Here is a 16505-nt window from a genome sequence, read left to right as displayed (position 1 = left end):
TTAGAAGCTGATTGAAGCTCTGGGTGCACCTGTAGGGAGATCTGGCTGGGAGGTTTCCTTGGGGAAGCCCCGTATCAGAAACTTTAAATCTTTTCCCTTATCCTGGTTACATACTCCAGAGGAGACTCTTCCAGCCTCCTGCCTGGAGGGTATTTTTCAAATGCTGAAGTTCTTAAGATGAGGAGAAAAAGGTGGCTGAGGGTCTTAATGTTCTGTGTGTAAGTTCTCCTTATAGAAGAACCCACATCTCATCTCTAACGTCTGAACCCAGAAACCTTTTATTTTGTGATATTCTAGACCCTCTTTTTTTTTTTTTAAGTAGGCTCCACGCCCGGCATGGAGCCCAACGTGGGGCCCAAACTCACGACCCTGAGATCAAGAGTCAGACGCCCAACTAAATGACCCACCTAGGCACCGCTTCTAGTCCCTCTTAAACAGGCCCCACCTTTGTCCCCACATCCAGAGATACCTGGTGTCACTGACTCCTGAGCCTTTTGCTTTCCACAGTGTCAGTCAGGTTACGTCTTGGCTTTCCCTACTGTTGGCTTCAGACCCAGCCTTGGTGGGCTGCCAAGTCAGGTCCCACCCATAGCTGTGCCCCCCAAATCTTCTTGTTGTTATTTCCTTTCCCTTTCTCTTTGTTCTTGTACGTATATGGCTTTTTAAAAGTCATTTTGGTGGGGTACAGGGTGGGAGAAAATTTACATGCATATATTCAGTTCGATATCTTTAACCAGAAATCTCTTCTTGTTTCATTTGCCTTAGGCTGGCTTTCGTGTGGTTATGATTCAGTGAGAATATCGGTAAATTTGTTTGTTTTTAAGGGACTTGTGAACTTAGATGGGTCCAAAAAGGTCCAAAAAGGCTCTGTTCTCTGCCGAATCCTTACAAAGGGACACACACTCATGTAACACACATGCATGCATATATGTACACACACACACAGATTTTAAAAATATTTCTGTGTGTTACTGTTACATGAAAAGAGGCAGTGTTTTTCAGTGTTTGGGATGATTTATGCCCACCTTTTACCTCTGCATGAATTCATATCTTAAATCACATCTAGCCAATTTTAGGATGAGAGCTAAACCCCAAAAGGTTAATGTATAATATAGCAAATGCAGAGAGATTTTGAAACCCCTGATCCTTTATCCAAATTTTGGACAGTGTTCTTTTTAGTGCTTCTGCAATTATTATTCCTCTTGAACCCAAAGAGAAAGTAACTTTTCCATACTCTGTATTTTTCAGAGTTTCCTGTTTTGAAAAGAAAGCCCGTGATCATTCTGAGGTTGAGACCCAGACGGAGGGTAGCACAGAAAAGGAGAAAGAAGAGGAGAAAGGCCCAGAAACTGTGGGTACTCAGGTTCTAAGGCTGCTGTCACACCCCCAGTGGACCTAAGAGTCGTATCTGAAGTCAGGTCTTGTGCTGTGTTATTAGCTTTAGAAATAGAAATAATTTTAATGTTGCATATATTCTGTTTCTCTCATATTTCCTTGTCCTGATTTGAATTTCATCCATAGTAAATTGTAGTGAGATGTGTTCCTATCCCAGTGATTCTAAGGAATCACACTTCTATCTCTTCTTTTTTTTTTTTAAGATTTATTTATTTTAAGAGAGCAAGAGGGTGCATGGGTGGGGGGAGGGGCAGAGGGAGAGGGAGAAAGAGAATCCCAAGCCGACTGCCTGTGGAGGGCGGAGCCCAGGGCTCCATCTCACAACCCTGAGATCAGGACCCCAGCTGAAATCAAGAGTCAGATGCCCAACCGACTGAGCCACCCAGGCGCCCCCACCTCTATCTCTTCTTGACTAATTTTCTCTCCTAACTTTGTGAGTGAACAGGCCGTCTAGTGGAGAAAGGAATTTTACCCACTTTATAATGAGATGTTTTAAGAATATGACCCAGGGCGCCTGGGTGGCTCAGATGGTTAGGCATCTGCCTTTGGCTCAGGTCATGATCCCAGGGTCCTGGGATCGAGTCCCGCATCGGGCTCCTTGCTCAGCGGGGAGTCTGCTTCTCCCTCTCCCTCTGCCTCTCCCCCTGCTTGTTCTCTCTCTGTCTCTCTCGCAAATGAATAAATAAAATCTTAAAAAAAAAAAATATGACCCAAAAACTTGAGATAGAATTGAAAGATCTCGATTATCCCCTACTACTGGTTTGAGTGAAATAGTTTGAATGCAGAGTTTCATGTTTCTGTAGCCAGTGTTCTGTGGCACCTCAGAGCTGTGCCTTGGAGCCCGTCACTCGGTCATAAGCTCAGGGAAGGTGGATGAAGGCAGGAATTTGTAAGAGCTGCGGTTTTCCATGTGAAAGACATTTTTTGTCAGATGCTCACTTTAGCCAATTCATTTATTCAACAAATACATGTTGAATGCCTACTGTTTGCCATATGCTGGGCTGAGTCTCCTACTTCAAGAGACTGGAGAACATTTAGAATACAGATGAAGAGAAGACCCGGGAGTCATAGTGCATTTTTGACTGAAGCCAATCTGACAACCAGTAATAGAGGAGTACTGAGATTTCCAAGGCACCAAAAAGCTCACTGACAGCCATTCTGGAGCTGCCAGGGAAAATGCAGTTCAGTAAAAAGAGTAGAGTTAACTAGAAACATAAATCGGCAAAGGACTATGGGCAAAAGCTGCTCTCTGGGTAAATTAGATTGTGCTTTCACACCGCTGTGCTCTGTGATCCCCTGAGCCATGATCAGGATTAACTGAGGTGATGATAAAGGGTGAGCAGAAACTAGCAAAACCTAAAACCTTAACATCTGGGAATGTTTGTGTGAATTTTGGCCCCTATAAGTCTTAAGAGGGGATGTTCTTGGGTTGCCAGAATCAAAAAAGAGACAGTTCTTCTTCCCTTTAAATAAACTCCACACGTCTACAAGGAAAAAAAAAATTATGATAAAGTCATTATCACAGTGTATCCAAATTGATCAGTTATGTAAGAAAAACAGTTTTATATATAAATATTGCCATATGAATTAGTGATTATACATATAAATTACATATCATGAATATAAAATGTTATATATAATTAGTAAATGTAGACATACAAGGAAACAGTTGTATCTGAAACATTTCTTTTCTTGGAAGATATTTACGGCATTGTCAAAAGTTTAATCAGCTCACCAGTCTTAGTGGGACACTGATGGTTCGCACTGTTTTCTCACAAAGAAGTTCATTTAATCTCTGATCCGAATCACATGTGCATGTTTGGGATTTCCTGAATGACAGGTTGGAAGTGAAGTGGAGACGTTGAACCTTCAGGTGACAACTCTATTTAAGGAGCTTCAAGAGGCTCATACAAAACTCAGTGAAGCTGAGCTGATGAAGAAGAGACTTCAAGAGAAGTAAGAATGAGAGATGAATTCTATTTTCCCTTAGAAAATGGACATTTTTAAGAAATATATTACTATGTAAAAACATAGTTTTGTTATCTTACTAGAAGAAAAATAGAAACCTAATTAAAGTATGAATTCAGCAAACATTAACATCGAGATTAATGTACATGTTCATATATAAATATACTTGTAATATGGGGGAATGGGGCCCGGGAAAATCTGATTCTGCTGTTCAGGGATGTTTGTTACACATACTGTAGCCTATGTGAGGACCTGTAAAAAAGCAGTAAGCCAGATTTCCTGGGACTTAACCTGAACTGACAGTATGGATGTAAGCAAACATAAATGAAAGCTGCAAGGAGAAAGAACTTGAGTGAGCTTTATTGAGGAAAAAAACTCATTTTCAATCAATTGTGAAGGCTAATATTTAAATTGAGAACTTTGCATTTGCTTGTTTTTCTTGGTGTAGCAAGTTACCCGACATTTAAAAATGTTATTCTTTTGGATTAGTTGGCAAACATATATCCAGCACAACACATGAGTGTATGTTGCCTTAGAGTTCACACTTACCAAGGCTATACGATGATATGGTAGTCTGGCACAGCACAGCAGCTTAAAGCTAAGGACTTTGGACAAACAGACTTAGTTGAACTATGGATCTGAATTTATTTGTGGTATTGCCTTGGGCAAGTTATTTATTTAACCTCTCTGAGCCCTACTTTTATCATTTGTACAATGTGTGTCATTATCTCTACTTCATAACGTTGTATTGAGATGTTTACCATGCTTGGTGTTAATGCCTTGCATATAGCAACCGTTGGTTCATATTTGCTATTATTATGTTGAAATTCTTTTTGATATTTAAGAAAACTTAGGACACTTACTTTTCCCTTATTAAATCTTTGTCAGAAGTCATACTCTTTATGCTTAACAGAACCCAAACTTTTTAAAGTATTGAAGATATCCATGGATCACTATATGGAAAACACCTTTAGCCAATTACTATTTTGGTCTGTGTCTAAAGAACAAAAATGTACTTGCATGACTGCTTAAGACAGTTTTTCCATAGCTTGTGTGGTCTTAGATCTGTGGTTTTTTTACATTAGGCATAAGGGTTCAGAAATATGTAAATTTCTTTTCCAGAAAAAAAGATCTGTATTTTTTTAGTGTTTAGTCATGAGAGTTTAGAAATATTACTTGCTTCTAGTAAAGAAGCCAGAAGGATAAAATATTTTATTTTGCATTATTAAATCGTTAAAAATGCAATCCAAAATTTCTTTGTATTTACTACATAATCTTGGGATTGGTTTAAAAGCCACTGAGAAATGAAGGAGCGTGGTTTATCCTCATGAAATTTTGATCTTTCCTAGATGTCAGGCTCTTGAAAGGAAAAATTCTGCAGCCCCATCAGAGCTGAATGAAAAGCAAGAGCTTGTTTATAACAACAAAAAGTTGGAGCTACAAGTGGAAAGCATGCGATCAGAAATCAAAATGGAGCAAGCTAAAAGCGAAGAGGAAAAGTGAGTATGCCACAACTGAATGACCACTTGCTAGAAGAAGGTGGAAGAGCACTTTTATAAGATTGGAATTAGGATTTAAGAATAAATTTAAAATTTTTCTCTTTTATCTATTTGAAGGAGTACCAGGAGACTTCTCCGAGGAGATAAAATTTGTTCTATTATAACAAAATGATTAAAGTTACTTGTAATCTATCTTGATTTTTTTTTTTTTTTTGGAAAGATTGTTTTCTTTGAGAGTAAGAAAATGCTAGCAGGTGGTGGGCTGGTAAAGGTAGGAGAGAAGATTTTGCTAGTCGAGTATTCAGAAGATGTGGGAAGGCAAGACTAAGTTTTTATATTTTTCCCCCAAGATTCCATTTCTTAATTTCTTTTTAAATAGGTCCAAGTTAGCCACTCTCCAGTTGACACATAACAAGCTTCTTCAAGAATACAATAATTCATTGAAAACACTCGAGGAACTGAAAAGGAAAGAGGTATTCATAGAAAAAAAATGACTTTCGTAGCCTCATAGCGAATAGAAACTATAAACATTTTTTATAGGTAAAGTAGTTGTGTTAATCCATAACTAAGTATGGTTTCAAAGGTTGTTCTTCAGTTTATAATTGATTTCTTGTATCTAAGTGGGTAGAACTTCTGATGTTCTGTGTATAATGTTCCTTGTGTGCAAAGATGGTGCTGACGTCCTATGGTTGGGGAGTAAGCATTTAGCATTTCTTTTTTTATTTTTTTTTTTTTTAAGATTTATTTATTATTTGAGAGAGAAAGAGGGCAGGGTGGGGTGGAGCAGAGGGAGAGGGGGAGAGAGAATCTCAGGCAGACTCCCTGATGAGCATGGAGCCTAACTCGGGGCTCAATCCTACGACTCTGAGATCATGACCTGAGCCGAAACCAAGAGTCAGACGCTTAACCGACTGAGCCACCCAGGCGCCCCAGCTTTTAGCGTTTCTAGCAGCGAGTGGGTTTATAGGAGAGCTACCAGCATGGGCTCCCACATGAGCAGGGCACAGCGAGACGGTGGGTGTCCACTGGTGGGGTTGTCTCCAGGGAGCTGTTACAGGGCTAGCTGGCTCCTGTCAGTGACCTTGGGACCCTGGACTCCCGGACTGCAGCTTACATTAGTATAACACCAGCATGGTGTGGCAGTTTAAAAATGGGTAGATGTGTGAGGTGATAGGCGTGTTCATTAACCTGGTTGGGGGGAGCCCTCTCCCGCTGTATACCCATATCAAATTGTCACATTGTTCACTTTAAATAGCTTACAATTTAATTTGTCAGTTTCACTTGGATAAAGCTGGGATCAGTAAGTAAAGATCATGGAAGCTTTGAATTAGAAGGGGTCTTTGAGTTTATATGCTTATAAATGTACTCTTTGTTCTTTTTTTTTTTAAGTTTTATTTGAGAGAGAGAGAGAAGGTGCACACAAGCGGGGGGAGGGTCAGAGGGAGAGAATCTTTCAAGCAGACTCCCCGCTGAGTGTGGAGCCTGAGGACACAGGGCTTGCTCCCACAACCATGAGATCATTAACTGAGTCAGATGCTTAACTGACTGAGCCGCCCAGATACCCCTGTTTTTCTTTCTTTTTTTTTTTAATAGAATATTGTTCCTCTCTAGGATTTGTAAATTTTTTTCATTATTTACTTATTTATTTTTAATTGAAGTAGAGTTGACATACTATGTCATATTAGTTTTCTGTGTCCAACGTAGTGATCCGATATTTATATACATTATGAAATGCTTATAACTGTAGTTACTATCTGTCACCATACAAAGTCATTACAATAGTATTGACTGTAGAGTTGACCCTTGAACAAAAAGGGTTTGCACGGGTCCACCTAATATTGCAGATTTTTTAAAATACAGGACTCTATGTGTTTTTTCTTTCTTATGATTTTAATAACATTTTTTCTAGCTTACTTTATTGTAAGAGTACAGTATATAATACATATAACATACAAAATATGTGTTAATCCACTAAGTTATCGGTAAGGCTTCCAGTCAACCATAGGCTGTTACTAGTTAAGTTTCTGGGGAGTCAAAAGTTACATGTGGATTTGCGACTCTGCGGGGGCTCAGTGCCTCTGACCCCTGCATTGTTCGAGGGTCAGCTCTATTCCCTGTGCCGTACTGTACATCCCTTGACTTGTTTATTTTATAACAAGAAGTTTATACCTCTTGATTCCCTTCATCTCCCTATGTACCTCTCCTCTGGCAACCACCGGTTCATTCTCTGTATTTATAAGCTTGTTTCTGTTTGTTCATTTGTTTTGTTTTTTAGATTCCACATAAGTGAAATCATATGGTATTTGTTTGTTTCTCTGACTTATTTCACTTAGCATAGTACCTTCTAGTTCCATGCATATTGTCACAAATGGCAAGATTTCAGTCTTTTATGGCTGAGTCATATTCTTGTCTGTGTGTGTGTTGTGTGTTTGTACAAATATAGATCACATCTTCTTTATCCATTCAGCTATTTGATGGACATTTAGGTTGCTTCCTAAATACGTAGCTATTGTAAATACTGCTGTAATAAACATAGGAGTGAATGTATCTTTTTGAATTAGTATTTTTATTTTCTCTGGATAAATACTGGGAAGTGGGATTGCCAGATCATAGGGTAGTTCTATTTTTAACTTTTTGAGGAACCTCCATACTGTTCTCTTTTTTTCTTTTTTTCTCTTTTTTGTGAGTAAAGCGATAGAAGTTTATTAAGTGAAGATACAGAAAAAGCTCTCAAGAGTGAGAACGTTTCCTACAGGGTTGCCCCTTCCATACTGTTTTCCAGAGTGGCTGCCCCAGTTTTGCATTCCCACCAAGAGTGTACGAGGGTTCCTTTTTCTCATGCACATCCTCGCCAACACTTGTTGTTGTCTTTTTGATACTAGTCATTCTGACAGGTGTGAGGTGATCAATTTTTAATTTAAACATGTTTCTTCTTTTCCACTGACTTCACCATATAAGAGTAATATCAGTGGGAAAAATAATGGTATCAGCAAGTTACAACCGCACTGAGATCATGGTTTGTCATTATTTCCCTTATTTTAATGTGTTCTTTTTAAAATTGTTTTAAATTAAGAAATTATAATTTGCAAACTCTAAGTTAAATGAATAAACCTTTCTGAGTTTAAGTTATCATTGCTAATTAACAGAACAGTTTAGAGCCATGGATTTAAAAAAATAAAACATCGTTTAATGTTTTACTAAAATAGGTTGAATTAGGGGTGCTGGGGGGGCATCTTCGGTTAGGCCTGCTTGAGACTCTCCCTCTCCCTCTGCCCCTCCCCACCCCTGCTCATTCACGCTCTCTCGCTTAAATAAATCTTAAAAAAAAATAAATTAGGTTGAGTTATTTCACAGCCATTTCTAGAATGATCTTGTCTCTTTCAGTCAGAAAAAGTAGATAAGGTGGTAGTGCAAGAACTAAGTGAAAAGCTGGAACTGGCAGAGAAGGCCCTGGCTTCCAAGCAGCTTCAGATGGATGAGATGAAGCAGACCATCGCCAAGCAGGAGGAGGACCTGGAAACCATGACTGTTCTTCGGGCTCAGGTAAGCTACGTTCTGAAACATGAACTGGGTGAGGCCAACCCTGATTATGTTCTCCTATGGGAAAGTGATGGTGTTCAAAATATATTTTTGGATTTTATATAATTTCCACCAATATATTTAAAAACATTTTTTATTGAAGCATATCATGTGTGGAAAGTGCACCAAACTTTTAAGGGTAGAGCTCAATGAATGTATCCATTCTACAGTTGATAGGTAGTTGGATTATTTTCAGTTTGGGGCATTATGATTGAGGTTGTTCTGACATTCTTGTGGATGTCTCTCTCTGTTGGCCTGTGCGTTCCTTTCTGTTGGGTGCCTACCCAGTTAGCAGTGGAATTGCTGGTTCCTAGAGTACACGTGTTACTCTGTTAGTGGATGTTGCCAACACTTTTCCAAAGTGATTGTACCAGTTTTCACTCCCATCAACAGAGTCCCTGTTGCTCGACATCCTTACCCATCCTTGTATTATCAGTATTTTTACTTTCGTTTGTAAGCATTCTGGTGGGCATATAATGGTATCTCATTTAATGTGCATTTCCCTGATGACTAATGAGACTGAGTACTTTCTCAAGTGTTAACTAGTCTTCTTGGTGCTCCCTTTTGTGAAGTGCCTGAAGACGTCTTTGCCCATTTTTCTTCTGGTTTGCTGTCTTGATTTTATGAGTTTTTTATACACGCCAGACACAAGCCCTTGACAGTTATATTTGTTGCAGATTTCTTGGCTCCGTGATTTGTCTTTTCACGCCCGTAAAGGTGTCTTTTGATGAACAGAAGTTCTTTATTTTAATGTAGTCTACATTGTCAGTCTTTACACTTAAAATTAGTACTTTTTGTGTCCTGTTGAAAAACTTTCACTACCTCAAGGCCATGAAGATACTGTCCCGAGTTGTCTTCTAAAAATTTTACTGTTTTGCCTTTTACATTAATATCTAGAAACCACCTGGAATTAGTTTTTCTTTATAGAGTGAGGTAAGAGTGAAGATTTATTTTTTTGTCGTGTTGCCTTGGCACCATTTATGTAAAATGTCATCTTAAGTAATGTGCTGCCTTCTTTGTTGTATCTTGTGTTCAGGTGTCCATGGGTCTATTTCTGGACTCTCTACTGTTCCATTGAGCTATTTTTGTATCCTTGCTCTGGTACCGTACTGTCTTGACTTAGTATGAAGCTCCAAAATTTTGATACCTGGTAGAGTAAGTCTTCCTACCTCATTGATACTTGTCAAGAGGACCTTAGATTTTCTTTCCCTTTTTCATTGTCATTTTAATTTTAGCATCCGCTTGGTATTTTACACACATACAGACACACACACACACACACACGCACAGAAAAACCTCCTGGAGCTTTGACTTGAATTATATTAAATAGATAAAAATCAATTTGGAGGTAACCGACGTCTTTACAACAGTGACTCTTCCCATGCATGAACATGGCGTATCTTCTTTATTTCTTCTAAGTAATATTTTTAATCTTCTTAGTAAGGATTTTGCTCATCTTTTAATAGGTTACTCATAGATACTCTATTTTTACGATACTGTTGTAAATAGCACCTTTTTTAAATTTTCATTTTTTAACACCTGCTGTTATATAGAAATACAATTGATTTTTATATATTGATTTTGTATCCAGTAGACTTGCTCAATTCACATTTTAATTTTAATAATATCTCTGAATATTCTTTTGACCTCTTTACAATCATAATCATATCATTTAAATAATGACAGTTTGGGGTTTTTTCCTTTCTGGTTCTTCCTACGTTTTATTTCTTTTTCTTGCCTTATTACACTGACTGGGTCCCTCATACAGTGTTGTGTAACAGTGCAGATGGTAAGACAGCCTTGCCTTGCTCCCAGTCTCAGAGGCAGTGATTTTTAACAGTTTACTGCTAAGTGTATGGTGTTTGCTACAGGCTTTGTAGATATCACTTATCAAATCAAGGAAATTCCCTTTTCTTCCTTGTGTGCCAAAATTTCAAGTGGATGTTGAATTTTATTTAGGGAAAGTTCTTTTCTTCCGGTAATGATATAATTGGATAATTACATTCCTTTTCCCTTTAATTTGTTAAAGTGGTGAATCATATTGATTTTTAAATATTAAACAAACTTTACATTTCTTGAATTATCCTTTGTACATATTGCTGGATTTGGTTTGTTCATCTTTTACTTAGGGCTTTTGTATCTATATTCTTGAATAAGATTGGCCTAGAATTTTCCCTTTGCTAATGTCGTTGTGAGGTTTTGAGATCAAGGTTTTACTGGCCTCATGAAAACAAGTTGAGGCACATTCCTTCTTTTACTCTGGAAGAATTTGTGTACCGTGGCTTATCGTTACTGGTTGGCCCCACTCTTGCTCCTGGTGGGTGGAGGACTTGCAGAAAGTTTATCAGCGGCAATGCATCCTGCCTGAGATGTAAAACCACAGAAAAAGGGGGGAAAACCTTTGTCTCTTGTTGTTATTTTGTTTGCTTAATTAAAAGTGGGATTGCAGTATACCTTTTATACAACTTTTCAGTCATGGTGTACCTTGGACTTCTCTCCGTACTAGTACTCATAGCCATTTGTTATTTTTTGAACAGTTGTATGGTATTCCAAAGTGTGCATTACCATGATAGATTTAACCAGCCCTCTATTAATGGATGTATAGGTTGTACCAATATTTTTGCTATTATCAGCAATGCTGAAGTGAACATTCTTGTATGTATGTCTCTGTGCACTTGTGGAATCTATAGTGAGATGTAGACTTGGAATGATTGGGTTATTGGGTGTGCCTGTCTTTAAGTTAATTAAATATTAACAAGTTGTCTTCCAAGAATGCATGACCAAAATTATCCTCTCACCGAAGGAGATGAGAACGTCTATTTCCCCACCTCCTTGTAGCATTCTTTTAAATGTTTGCCAGTCTGGTAAAGATAAATTATTTTTAACATAACAAAGTCAACAGTTTATTATTTCTCAATGACCACATACATACTCATTACTCAAATATGAAATCCAGAGGTGGTTGACTGGACTTAGAGTCTTGAGTTTTATTTCTATAGGAAGAGAATTTCAAACCAAGCTCTTTATAGCATTCGTTTGTCCGGGTACCTCATGATACTGCTGTCATGTCCTTTGTCCTTCTGTACGTGGACATTTGTTGAGTTTTGGTGGATACTCTGGTTTATTCATTCGGCCACTTCTTTTTGAGCCTGAAACGTGAGCCACTGGTGTCACAGGGCCTGTAGGAATGGACAGAACGACCCGGGTCTGACTGGCTCAAAGCTGATCAGTGATCGAAGTAAGACTGTAACTCAAATTGGGATCTGACTCAAAAATTCCCATGATGCATCAGTGGTCACATAAAATGTTCACAAGTGGCAGGAAGTCCCTTAAAATGACCTTCTTATCACAGAGTTGTGTGATTTGTTTGTTTGTTTTGGGGGGGTAACTAAAACTGTGATAGAATATTTAAGTTTTTATTTAATTTTACTTTCAAAAGTGAGAAAGATAAATATTTGTATTCTAGAACCACGAAATTTAGGGGGGAAACCCTAATTTTAAATATAGAAAGTTAAAAACTGGTCTTAGAGTAATGTTCATTTCACTATTAAGGCGTTCATCTTTACTTTAGAATTTTGTAACAGTGAAGAAATCGCTCTCACGGCATAATATTTATATATTTCTAGGTAAGAAATTATCCTCCATTCTAGCAGCTGCAGCCACAAGCATCTGTCATCTTCGGGTTTCTGTGGGTCAGGCATTCAGGAGCAGCGTAGCAGGGTGCTTCTGGCTCAGGGCCCCTCGTGAGGCTGCGCTCAAGATGGACTGGAAGATCCTCTTCCAAGCCGGCTCACTCACATGGCTGTGGGCAGGAGGCCTGAGTTCCTCACCCTGTGGGGCTCCCCACATGGCAGCTTGCGTACCTTCACGACATGGCAGTGAGCTTCCCCCACAGCAGGTGACCCAGGAGAGAACAAGGCAGAAGCCACACACCATCATTTCTGTAGTACCCTAGCGGTTCCACAAGTTGGCTCTATTCTTTGTGGAAGGGGACCACATAAGGGTTTGAATACGAAGAGGTGAGCATCCCTGGAGCTGTCTTGGAGGCTGGCTACCACCGTGAGGAGTGGCATAGAATATGGGCTTCTGTCTTGGTTCAAGAGCTGGTTTGACCACTTACCTAAATTACCCCAGACTGAGAGCTGTTAAACTTGTGAATGTAAAATGAGCATAGCAATTCTACATTCCCAGGATTTTTTTTTTATTATGTTAGCTGCCATACATTACATCATTAGTCTTTGATGTAGTGTTCCATGATTCAGTGTTTGCGTATAACACCCAGTGCTCATTGCAACATGTGCATTAAGGTAGGAATATAGGCATCCAACGTAGGATCTTGTACATGTTTGGAATTCAGTGAATAGCATCTATTTATTATTATTATTTAAAACTTAAGGCCAGCCCTCGTAAATATACCTGACAGAATAAATAAACCATTTACTATATTAAGCTAATGCTGAATAAAAAGACCGGAGAATTTTACTGAACGAATATTACGTGCAGTGTTTAAACCACCTATATCAATGTCATTGTTGGGTTCTGATTGTCTAAAGTGTGTGTGTGCGCGCGTGCACACACACACACACACACACAACTTGTCTTCTGTCTGAAGGTGGTTGGAAGTTACGGTCGCCACTGGTTTCTAGCAGGACTGTGCACCCCTGTTCCTTACGAGGGAATCACAGGAGGGAGCACTCCCCCGTGCCCTGTCACCCATTGGGCCGTAAAGAATCCACGTACATCTGTGTAGTAACTTCTGTCTCCCTTCCCTTCTACCAGATGGAGGTTTACTGTTCGGACTTTCATGCTGAAAGAGCAGCAAGAGAGAAGATACATGAAGAAAAGGAGCAACTGGCCCTGCAGCTGGCAATCCTGCTGAAAGAGAATAATGCTTTTGAAGATGGAGGCAGGTGAGGCTTAGGAAGGCTTAGGAAGGCTTGGGAAGGCTCAGAACACACACCTGGAGCCCTGGGCACAGGCCAAGCACAGGGCGCCTGTCAGAGGTGCTCTCTAAGTTGAGCTGTAGGAATCACGCTGAGCACACTTCGCTTGATTGTGTCCCTGACACTCAGCGTGACTTACCACGAGGCTTGGCCACATCTTGTGGGAACGTGATGAGTTCTTTGCTCTTGGACATGCCGTAAAAACTTTGACCTTGTGTGTTCCAAAGTCCGGTCCTGCTGTTGTCGGGGGTATGTAGTCTTAAACACTTTAAACAATTCTGTAATGTGTTTTAAAAGAAAATATGGCTAAAATTACTTCTGTCTTCTAAATTTCCATTTTGAGAAAAGTTTGAAACATAGAGAAATAGAAATAGAAAAATACAGGGAATAAAATAGCACATACCACGATGTACTCCACACAGAATTGACAGTGGCATACATTTATTTGCATCTTGGATATTTTTTCAAAAGGAAAAAGGGCGAAGGTGGAGCCTCCTCTGTTCCCCACCCCTCATTATGTTTCTCTCTCTCTCTTTGCGTGGAGTTTGGAGGGGGTAACATCCCCATCTGTTCTATACTTTTACAGAGTATTGATATAATATCTATGTCATATCTTGAAACAGCATAATATTAGTTTCTCTGTGTGTAAGTTACAAAATGGTCACTAGGTATTGTTCTGCAGCTGACTTTAACACTGTGATTTTGAACTCTGGAGGTGTGTGTGTGTGTGTGTGTGTGTGTGTGTGTGTGTGTGTGTGTATGCAGTTTTATTTCATTCTCCTTAATTGCTCCATAATGTTTTGTTCTAGAAATACGCCACTTTTTTCTAATCCGTTCCCTTATCAGTTGACAGTGTGGTTATTTACCGATTGATTTTTTTAATCCTAATTGTTAGTTTCTTTCACTACTCTGTAATATTTAAAATTCAAGTTAATCCTTAAGTTCTGGTTTTTATGAACCTTGCATTTTTTCAGCTCTTTTTTCCCCATCCTGCTGTTGAATGTCTGCTAAATGTTGTATTCAGAGCATTAGAACATCACTATCGTGTTGCTTTTCATCCCAGCAGGCAGTCCTTGATGGAGATGCAGAGCCGTCATGGGGCGAGAACCAGTGACCCCGACCAGCAGGCCTGCCTCGTTCAGAGAGGTGAGTCACGTGTGATTGTAGGTGTTCAGGGTTCCAGGGAATAACTGTCCTGTGAAGAAAATGCTTGAAGACAAATTTCACTACATGCTACACAATGAATTCCAGATCAAACTGTGAAAAATATGGCACCCCTCAGTTATTTCCAGTGTACCCCATTCTTCATCCATTACCAACTGAATCCAGACACCAGACTCTTCATGCTGACAGTGAAGGCCTGGTGTAGCTAAACTTTTAACCTTTCCCCCTCTAATTCTCTACAGCTATTAGCCAGCTGAATCACTCCCTGTTCCTTGAACTTCCCCTAGGCCTGTATACCTGCATGTACTTACTTACAAGGCATCCTTCCCTCACTCACCTCCCTGCCTCCCTTCCGTCTCTTTCCAGTGAACTCCTACCCCATCTGTAAAACCCATTTCAAATACCATCTCCATGATTCCAGCAGAATATGACCTCTCCCTCCTGAATTTCTGAAGTACTCTCTTACTCTTGTAGTACTCATCTGCTATTTTATTTTATAATTACTTATGTGTTCTAAATATGCATCTAAGTACCATATTAATGAAGCTGTCCATTACCTGGTGTTACGCACATAACAGCGTTAGCATTTACTGAGTTTACTGTGGACTGACATGAACATTGGCCTCAGGCATGTTTAGCGTCACACGGTAAAGCTGTGCTCTTCCCCAAAAGCTGTGTCTACCCACTTGAACACCACCAGACATTTTCTCTAATCTGATTTTAAGTATCCCAGAAACACCCATTTACCTCTGTTATCAAAAGTGCCTGCAACAGTGTTTTGGGTCCAAAAGGACAATCTCTTGCACCTGAATGTCTTTTTTTTTTTTTGAAGATTTTATTTTATTTTATTTTATTTTATTAAGATTTATTTATTTATCAGAGAGAATGAGAGAGAGAGAGAGAGCACACAAGCAGAGGGGGTGGCAGGTAGAGGGAGAAGCAGGCCCTCACTAAACAAGGAGCCTGATTCGGGACTCGATCCCAGGACCCTGGGACCACGACCTGAGCCGAAGGCAGATGCTAAATGACTGAGCCACCCAAGCACCCCAAAGATTTTATTTATTTATTTATTTGACAGAGAGAGAGAGAGAGAGAGAGATAGCGAGAGCAGGAACACAAGCAGGGGGAGTGGGAGAGGGAGAAGCAGGCTTCCCGCTGAGCAGGGAGCCCAATGCGGGGCTTGGTCCCAGGACCCTGGGATCATGACCTGAGCCGAAGGCAGATACTTAACGACTGAGCCACCCAGGCGCCCCTGCACCTGAATTTCTTAGAGGAAGATTTTCTTTTATCATAATTAAAGAAGGCAAATGCCTATTTATGTTAAAAAAAACAACAGTCACATACTCTTCTACTTACATTTATAATCCAAAAATCATCACAAAGTACACATTTATTCATGATTATCCCAATAAGCTTTTTGTCTTGTAAATAGCAGTATTCCAAACAGAGACTGTCTTAAGATTCTTATTTTATTTTTATTATTACAATTTTTTTAGCTTCATAACAAAGCTGCCTTAAAGAGTATCTCCTCTTGACCGTATTTCATCATTATGGTCACCTGTGGCCATCAGTGCACCTGCCCAGGTCCGTGACACTCAGCTGAGCACAAGGCATGGTCAGGTCTGTGGTGGCGTGTGGACTGGTTGGAGAGACAGGAGGGGCACATAAAAGGATGGGTTCATAAAACAAGATAATATTTAAGTAATAGAAATAATGGTGCTGAAGGTCAGTGGACAGGTTGATCACTGAGGGCCAGGGGAGTTGAGAAAGGCCTTGAAAAGGTGTGACTTTGGGCGCCTGGGTGGCTCAGTTGGTTAAGCGACTGCCTTCGGCTCAGGTCATGATCCTGGAGTCCCGGGATCGAGTCCCACATCGGGCTCCCTGCTCAGCAGGGAGTCTGCTTCTCCCTCTGACCCTCTTCCCTCTCGTGCTCTCTATCTCTCATTCTCTCTCTCTC

General features: G+C 39.8%; 1 protein-coding gene across 8 annotated transcripts in view; it reads left to right on the top strand.

The window, feature by feature from the left end:
• Positions 1–16505, top strand: part of OPTN (optineurin) — a 51817-nt gene that overhangs the window by 23533 nt on the left and 11779 nt on the right. For 6 of the 8 annotated variants that reach the window (XM_025853437.2, XM_025853435.2, XM_025853441.2 and 3 more), the window contains 7 exons: positions 1249–1351; positions 3236–3351; positions 4713–4862; positions 5242–5335; positions 8247–8405; positions 13221–13351; positions 14448–14530. In XM_025853437.2, coding sequence (XP_025709222.1) covers positions 1249–1351; positions 3236–3351; positions 4713–4862; positions 5242–5335; positions 8247–8405; positions 13221–13351; positions 14448–14530 — 836 coding nt within the window. The remainder of the gene's footprint in view (positions 1–1248; positions 1352–3235; positions 3352–4712; positions 4863–5241; positions 5336–8246; positions 8406–13220; positions 13352–14447; positions 14531–16505) is intronic. The other 2 variants (XM_025853442.2, XM_025853440.2) reach the window with 1 other exon arrangement.

The sequence above is a fragment of the Callorhinus ursinus genome, unplaced genomic scaffold (genome assembly GCF_003265705.2).
Source record: "Callorhinus ursinus isolate GAN/ISIS: 27379988/994484 unplaced genomic scaffold, GSC_fseal_2.0 scaffold36, whole genome shotgun sequence".
NCBI classification, from domain to species: Eukaryota; Metazoa; Chordata; class Mammalia; order Carnivora; family Otariidae; genus Callorhinus; species Callorhinus ursinus.
The sequence above is the reverse complement of the archived record's forward strand: the minus strand, read 5'-3'. Positions and strand labels throughout refer to the sequence as shown.